Source organism: Zootoca vivipara, chromosome 4 (genome assembly GCF_963506605.1).
Source record: "Zootoca vivipara chromosome 4, rZooViv1.1, whole genome shotgun sequence".
NCBI lineage: Eukaryota > Metazoa > Chordata > Lepidosauria > Squamata > Lacertidae > Zootoca > Zootoca vivipara.
In genome coordinates, this window is record NC_083279.1 from 496,583 (window position 1) to 505,626 (window position 9,044).

Here is a 9,044-nt window from a genome sequence, read left to right on the forward strand (position 1 = left end):
GACTCTATTTACCCAGACTGTCCACTGAATAGGTTGTGCAGATTGCACACAATGTCACCTGTTTGTAACTTGCAGAAACTCATTGGAATGTCAATGCCATATGTAAATTCTGCCTGGAAAGGTATAAGGCTTGTAAATTCCAAATGCTTTGATTGACATGGGCAATTTTGACCTGCCTCACCTGCTGTAACCCCTCCCAATTTTGTGATGTCTCTTTGGCATTTGCCTACGTTTCACTGACACTTGTGGGGTGGGATTTTTTTTAATATATACTGTTTTGCGCCAAATGTTTAAAAGGCCAAAACCCCTTTGTCTCAGGGTTCTCCTTTCTTTGCTTTTAGAGAGGTTTAATCTTTGTCATGACAAATAAAAAACCAAAGGCAGCCCGCTGTGCTTTTGGATTTTTGCGAAGTACCTCAGGTAAGGGGTTCAGCCCTAAAGTGAGCACCAATTTCATGAATCAAAGGGGAAATATCTGCTACCCCCTTGGAGCATTCATGCCCATAGGGACAACTTTATAGTGTTCTATTTGAAGCATACACTAAAAAGATTTTTTTCATTCTCTTATCAAAGTTTCCCAAGAAAATACAGCCATCATGAAATAATAAATCCTCTTTCGGATTAGCACAATAGCACTTTTATCTCGTTCCCTAAATGTACTTATCTTGCATTAAGTGACTGTAACTTTTTTCTTTCTTGTTTGCTGTTTGTTATCTGACATTATTCCAGACTAAACAGAATTTTTCAAAACAAAAAGAAACAGTTCTCATAATGCAAGTAATAAAGAGTTATGCAGCTTGAGGTTGTGGATTGGAAATGGCGACCCTTGACATTAATGATAACAATGGTGCCTTTCTGATAGCCCCATGCTTAGACTGTCGTGATGGAGACATGGGGCTCATCCACTTGCAGTTTCTCTATTGCTTTCCCCTGGGAAAGCACTGAATCAGAACGAATGGCAATCGGGTTGTCCACGGAGTGCCATTTGTTCAGGTTTAGCACTAAAGAGCAGGTTTTCCAGGGGAAAGTGTCAGAGCTAAGGCAAAGCTGCTTGGACCCATGCTTTCTAAGGATAGGAGAAGCTGTGGATAATCCCATAGTTGTTAGTTTGTTGCTTCTCACTATGCTTCATTTAAGACAAGGACAGGTCACCAAGGATTGCTCAAATCCAGCTTTCATCAGCCCAATGTGCAACAACTTGTAGAGGTCCCCCATTCCTGAGCTAAATAGTCTCTTTCAACTAATTTCTTGATGTCTTGTTCCTTCTGCGACAACAGGCAGATACAGTGGTTGAGTACTCAATCAATTCCAGGGTGCCGTTCGCACCCCGAAAAGTACTCAACCCGAGCGACCATAGCACGTGTGTGCGACGCGCTGATAGAGCGCTTCTGCACACGCACAAAGCTGGACCCAGGAGCTTCTCTAATGTTCCGTCCCTGGGTCAAGCTGGACCCGGGAGCGGAGCTGCAGCCAGGGGCACACACAGCCCAGCTGAGGAGAGAGGGGACCATGTTGGTCACTTTCCTGCACTCGCTTCCTGCTCCCCAGCGGCTTCCTCACATGCTGGAGCCAGACTCCAATGAGGGAGCCTGTCATGGGGGGCACCTGGTCTCACCCCCTTCCGAAAATGTGCCTGAGGCCACCGCCCCCTCAGCCCCCCCCAATGCCACTGTATGGAATACATACAAATTTGCATAAGATTCGAAGCCTAAGAATGACTTGAGTTTATGAACAAATTTGGTGACAAATAGCTTTTCCTGGAAATATATGAAATATAAACTCTTGTATGACAGTTTCCCTTACTAAGATATGTATATAATGCAATTACCTGGCATATGTGTACAGTATCTCAGCCTTTGTTGTATTTTGAAAAGAATGGATAATGTGCTTCATTACAATCTAAATGCACCAAAATAGCGTTTTTTAAGAAAAAAAAGTGGCCCAAGGGAATACCCAAAAGCAGGAGAACACTAAAATCCATTGACTTTGGCACATAAGAGCAATAATTCCTTTTTAATCCCCTTAAGGGAGCCGGGGACTGGAGCTGCTTCTTGTCCAGACGCAATGCAGTGCATGTCATGCGGTGAACCTGACCCTGGTCAACCCCTTCTATCCACCAACCATGCCTACACCAAAACCCGTTTACATCTGTAATCAATCCAATATCCTGATTTGGGCAAACTTCCAGAGAACAGGATTGCATGTTGGTGGAACAATACACCTTTGCCATGCGCATCTGGCACAAAGATTGAGCCGCCAACTCATTGTGTCCCCCAAGCAGCAACCTAGTAGCCCATGAGTCTGTGATCAGAGTGATTCACATGCTTAGACCATTAAGAGAAACTGAATGAGAGCATGGGGAAAGAGTGTTTCAGTGGTTATCATGTCATCTTTGGGTCCCAATGTGTGTTAAAGAAGTGCTTCTTTGGGTCCCAATGTGTGTTAAAGAAGTGCTTGTGGCACAATTCAGGAAGCAGCGCTGTCAAGCTATTGTTCCATCCACATCAGCATTGCCTGGCAGCACCTCTCCGGGGGTTTAAAGAAGTCTTTCTGAGTCATCCCTGGAGATTGAGCCTGGTGCCATCTGCATATAAAGCATCGGCTGTAACATTGATATGGAAGACTTAGAATGGGATCTCTAGTGTTTTTAGAAATACAATTACAAAGCATAATACATATTTCATATGTGCTTCAAGTGGTTTGGAACTTCTGTGCTACTTTATGTATTAGAGTTTCACAAATCTAATTTTAGTTCTCTCCATGCCTTGACTGCAGAAATCACAGTGAGACAATCCAGGCGGCTGTGTTGTGGAAATGCAGCATTATGAGTCAGAATGAAAGGCCTATTGAGTCTCTAATCTCATCTGTGGTAGTAAACCTTTGGTTCAGTCCCCTAGCTCCTATGCACTACTGAAAGTAAGCCTGTAACTAAACCTAACCACAAGCAATTGAAACATTTACAATTTTATTTCCTGTTTACCCCTGCCTCATCTCCCTCCCCTGTGTCAAATTTTAGACTGTAAGCTCCTTTTGTCCTTTAAAATAGTGTTCTATGCTGGGTTCCAAGTGCAATGAAATTGATTTTTAGCAGAGGAAGGTGTCTCCAATTGGGTGGGTGTTTTTTAAAGTATTTGATTGTCCAGTAGAGGCGGTGTTGTTAATTGGATTTCTGAGTAGGAGGGTATGACTGGGCTGGCAAGTTGCCAGACCTCCCCCCCCTCCCCCAGTTATTATAAATATCCTGTTAGATGACACACTTTTTAGACTGCTACTTCCAGGACCTGCTTTCTGATGCACTTCAAATGCTACCTCCTAGACTTGCTATCTGTCTGCTAAGCACTTCATATGCCATCTCTTTGTGGTACTTTCGTGACAGCCAGGTCATGTGACCAAGCTGAACAGGTGTAAGAACCAGCCTAAGTCTTTCTTCTCTGGTCATTTTACACCATCCGGGGCTCAGCCAGCTTCAGCCCAGCCAGCTGAGCTAGGGAGAGTAAATGACTCTGGGGCACATTCAGCTGAACAGCGTTGGGAATTTAACACCAGCTGGGTCTGCCTAAGCTCAGCCATCCTAAACGGCTCATCTTGCCATAGGATTGCCTAATAAATGTACCCACCACAGAAAATAATGTCCTCTTCAGATGCTAAAATACGAGGAATTAGGATTGCACTCAGTGATAATCTGTGCATTAAAAATGGTTGATTCCAGCCAAGTAAAAAAACAAAACAAAACCACAAAGCAAGGACAGGGTAGATCATGGTGGCTTTTATTGATGGCAATATTAACAATGGTTTTATTTCAAATGTAAAAAGTTTAGCTTCATGGAACTTTAAAAAATGTCTCTGATGAATACATCCTATACATACTCCCTGCTTGTATCAGCCTTCTTGATCAAATGCCAGCCATGAGGCAAAGTGAGACATCTTGAGCACCAAGGAGAACACTGAGAACGTTTGCCACAACAAATACCTGAAATGCAGAGGAGAGGAAAAAGGTAACATGGAGATCTCATTGCCATTTGCATCCCATCTCCCATTGTTAATCAACAAAATTAGCAGATGTTGTATAAAAACAGGCTTCAACTCAAATAACTGTTTTATTTTTTGAGGTAAAGCTGTTTTGACATTATGAGGTAAGATGCACTGTTGATGGAATTTAAAGCACTTTTTAGGATAAAAGAAAGAACACAATAGTAGGTTAGGTATTAACTTAATGAGTGTTCCTCATTAAGTTCAATGGCCAGGTTGCTCACCAGGGCAAGACAGTCTGAGCATATTACACTGATCCTGGTCCAATTGCACTGACTACCAATTAGTTTCCAGGCCCAAATCAAAGTGCTGGCTTTTACCTATAAAGCCTTAAACGGCTCAGGACCACAATACCTCAAGGACTGCCTCTTCCCATATGAAGCTACCCAGACCCTGAGATCATCTTCTGAGGCCCTCCTTTGTGTGCCTCCTCCTCGAGGTCTGGAGAGTGGAAACAAGAGAACAGTGGCTCCCCATCTGTGGAATGCTCTTCCCAGGGAAGTTTGCCTGGCGCCTTCATTATACACCTTTAGGCGCCAGGCAAAAATGTTCCTTTTAAACCAGGCCTTTGGTTCACTAACGTTCAATGCCCTTTTAAAATGTGCTTTTGTGGGGGAGGGGGGTTGTTCTTTGTTGTTTTGATTATGTATTCTGTGTTTTTATATCGTGATTTTATCCTGTGAACTGCCCTGAGACCCGGGGGGTATAGGGCAGGATAGTAAGCAAATAAATAAACAAACAAACAAATAATGCAAAAATCACCACCCACATTCATGTTAGCAATAAACTCCAAAATGGAAAAGTGGATCCACAATTTTGTGATTTGTGTTTTTCCAGCTTGGCCCCATCTCAGGTACTTCTGATATTGACAGGAGCAAACGTTGCCCAGCTCCCATACTTTGCATCCCAGTAAGGCTGGGCATGTAAAGGTGGCAACTGCTGTCTCTAAGCAGCCAAACAGGCTACAGCTCTGAAGAGGAAACATGTCAGGAAAGAAAACACATCAAACAGTGTATTTTCAGTACACTAAGTATCCAATATGAAAAAAGAGAAGGGCAGTTTATAACTTTGGAAGATAAATAGATACAAAGGGGACCCACAAGAAAATGTTACCATATGGATTGCTCCTGTTAAGTCCAAGTTCCAAGTCAGCCATGTTCTTTTTGTGGATATTCCACAATTCCGCTCCCTCTCACCCTGACCCATTTTATCCCATTGAAGAACAATAGGGTGAATAGGGTGAACCTTGCCTGAAGGGATATTCTGCTCCATTGTCTTAACTGCTTAAGTACCGGTAGCCACTTTGCTTTATTTATTTGATGTGTTTTTGTTACAGCTGTGTTCCCGCCCCCCCCCCCCGCCCCCAGCAAGTGGAGAGCTGCTCTTGCTAAAGGAAAGCCCTTTCCACTTCAGTTTTTGGAGGGGGGAAGTGCTGGTTATGGTCTGTAAAATACAATGTTTTTTTGCTTCTGGGGGGGGGCAGCTGCCCCCTCCTGCCCCCCGTCTACGCCCATGCACCCCTCTCTTCCTCCCCCATCCTCAAAAGCCACTTGGCATTCTGTGCTGTTTGGGTGAGGGCTGTGGCCGCGTGTTTCTCCAGTGGTGGGAGCTTCTGGTTGAGGACATGTGACGCCATTGTCCAAACAGCTCCACTGGCTGCCCGTCTGCCACCAAGACAGGCTCAGGGGTCGCCTGATACTCCAGCTCCATCACTGAGACCATTTTGCGTCTTTGGTCTTTGGTCGTTCCCTGAGTTGGTGAGACTCGTTTGACAACAAGAAGAAATCAAGCCTTCAGTCATCGGCCCAATCCTGTGAAACAGCCTGCCTTTTAAAAATGTACTGGGAAATCTTCTATCACCACTGGAGTTAGTGGGAAATTTACTGGTATTAATTTTCCTTTATATTTTGCCCATATCTCAATGATGTTTCTTAATAAGGGATTTTCAATATTCTGCCACCGTTGCCTATTTGGTTTGATGAAAAATGTATTCACTATCTTCTCCCTCATTTCCTGTGTATCACTCTCGAACCATTCTGACTCTCCTTGTTCTGTTATCTCATCTATTATCTATCTTAACTCATTTGCTATATAATATAACTTTATGTTGGGAAGACCCAGTCCACCTATTTTCTGCGGTTTATACCCCATCTTCTTTTATTAATTCTGGGTTTCTTATCCCCATTACAGATTTATTAATCATACTTTGCTAACCCTTTATCTCCGTCTCCAATATATTAATTGGTAACATAATAAATAAATAAAATTATTCTAGACAAAATTTTAATTTTAATTATCACTATTCTTCCAAACCATGAAAGCTTAATTTTCTAATTTTCTTCAGCTTTTCCTTAATTTTAGTCTTTAATTTGTTAAAATTCTCTTGTTCTAAATTTTCTAAGTTTCTTGTTATATTTATTCCCAAATACTTTATTACATTTCTTAATTTATATCTATTTTATTTTCCTTCCAAAAAAAGTTTTTCATCTTCACCATAATTAAATATCATCATCTCTGATTTGGACCAATTAATTCGCAACTCTGTTATTTCTCCAATTTTTTTCAAATGTGCTTCTATTACCTGCATATTTTCCAATGGATTTTCGATTGTTCGCAAGGTGTCATCTGCAAATAAGCTTATCTTCTCCTTTCCTTTACTGCTTATTCCTTTCATATTTCCATCTTCTCTAATTACATTGGCCAGAGTTTCAATGACCAATACAAATAATATTGGGGAAAATTTGTCTTGTACCTCAGGCTAGAGTTATTTGTTCTGTTATACCATCGTTCACTACGACATATGCTTTGTTCCTCAAGTCTGAGTCTTATCCTTTAAGTCGTTCTCCAAATCCTAAACTTTCTATAATCATTTTTAACACTGGCCATTCTACACAGTCCTACTAAACTAGACATCTGTCTTCCTGCTACAAAGCCACATTGATTTTTATTTATACATGAAAATATTCATCCCTTTTGCCATTATTGTTGACAATATTTTAGCATCTTATTAGGGAAATTGGGCTATATGATTCTGGGTCTTTCAAATCTTTTCCTGGTTTCGGAATTAAGATAATTATTGATTGTTCTCACAATGGTGAGATCCTCTTGCCCTCTATTATTGTGTTATATAATACTTTTAATTTAGGAAACAGTATTTGTTTTTTAAAAAATACCTTATAATATTCCATTCCCATATTCTTGGGGCTTCCCTCCTTTTAGTTTCCGTATAATTTCTGCTGTGATTTATTTTCAAGAAACAGAGATATATAAATATTTTAAATAAATAATAAATAAATAAACTGCAACCAATTGACACTAGCATAGATTTATACTGTTAATTAATATCAATTCCATGGTTGCCACATACTGGCTTTAGTCACATTTTTTAATCCACTGACCCAGTGGTGGGTAATGTTTTTGGCAAGTATTTCTCGAATCTAGTATCTCACCCTTGATACTGAGCTGCTTTGTGATTTGGTATGGTTTTTAGCATCTACTGAACAGAGAGGAATCCAGGCATGATCATGCTTCGCCTGGCGCCTTCACTATACACCTTTAGGCATCAGGCAAAAACCTTCCTTTTCAACCAGGCCTTTGCCTGACTTGATCTACATCCTATACCCTTTTTTAAAATGATGGCTCTTTCGGGGTTTTTTATTGGGTTGTTGGTTTTGTTTTGATTTTATGTATTTTATATTTTATGTGAACCACCCTGCGACCTTTGGGTACAGGGTGGTATGGGAAAATAAATAAATAAATAAATAAATAAATACAGTGGTGCCTCGCTAGACGAATTTAATTCGTTCCACGGGTCTTTTCTTATAACGAAAAATTCGTCTAGCGAATCCCATAGGAATGCATTGAATTTTTTTGAATTTTTTTTTTGCCCATAGGAACGCATTAATTGAATTTCAATGCATTCCTATGGGAAACCGCGATTCGCTAGACAAATTTTTCATAAAACGAATTCATCTAGCGAGGCAAGCTCCGCTCGAAAAATCCTTTCGTTAAGCGGAAATTTCGTTAAGCAGGGCATTCGTTAAGCGAGGCACCACTGTAGCTTTAGCCAGGTCCACCACATTTGCCTCGGATACCCATTCCTTTTCAGAGATTATCTCCATGACTAGTAATTTTTAGCTGACTCAAAACAGTAGCCCCATCAGTGCAAATTTCTAGACAGCCCCACCCACAGCATCAGCTAAGTTCCAACAGAACGTCAGTGAGTTAATTCTCTTATTCCAGGAAGTGATAAATGTTTGCACAACCAAACATTAGAAGGTTTTGTGCACTACTCCTGCCGCCGCCCCCTCGCCCTGCATGACCATCATCAGTATTTACCCATTATCAGTTCCTAGCTCTTGGAGGTTGATAAAACTGTTGAGTAGGCCGTGTTGACCGCCGGGGCTGTCCATCACCTCCTCTTCGGAATTCTAAAGTTTGTTCATAAGCCAACTCTTCCTCTTCCTGCAGGTAAACAACATGATTTAAAAGTGTACACTGACAGAATTATATAGAAAGAAGTTCCCTTTCTAGGCAAAAAGATATTTAGTTAAAATGGCCCTTACAAGAATGGCTGGACCAGATCACACCAATGTTTTCTTAAGGACAGAAGCCTGAGAAGTGAAATCTGGATACTGGAAACAGCAGGGAGAGGCTGTATGTGTAGCAAGGAATCGTATAGATAGAACATCTTTCCCCCCAAAAGTCTACACAAACTAACCTGCAAAAAAGGGCCAGAAAAGTCACTAGCGGAACTTTTAATGATTAAAAACATGGCACTGGAGTGACAACTATTTAATGTGCAAAATCCAACACAGGAACACCATCAAACATGAAATTAAAATGTGAAGCAGACAAATGTTACTACTCTTTCAGTAGGAATCCTATCTGTGAGATAATGTCTGTAATGAATTCAGTATCATATAAACAGGCTCTGAAAACTATGGTTATATGTATGTCCCACACTAGTTTGAGGCTGGTTCAGAGTGATTAGCTAGCATGGTGCACAAGTTAAT

At 41.0% G+C, this 9,044-nt stretch overlaps 1 protein-coding gene across 4 annotated transcripts in view; it reads right to left on the minus strand.

Annotated features, from left to right (window-relative positions):
- Nucleotides 1-3,751: 3,751 nt before the first annotated feature.
- The window catches only part of TDRD3 (tudor domain containing 3), a 70,850-nt gene continuing 65,557 nt past the window's right edge, over nt 3,752-9,044 (minus strand). For all 4 annotated transcript variants that reach the window (XM_035114764.2, XM_035114759.2, XM_035114761.2 and 1 more), the window contains 2 exons: nt 8,368-8,493; nt 3,752-3,970 (listed from right to left, as the gene is read on the minus strand). In XM_035114764.2, the coding sequence (XP_034970655.1) occupies nt 8,374-8,493 (120 nt within the window). In that variant the 3' untranslated portion in view covers nt 3,752-3,970; nt 8,368-8,373. The remainder of the gene's footprint in view (nt 3,971-8,367; nt 8,494-9,044) is intronic.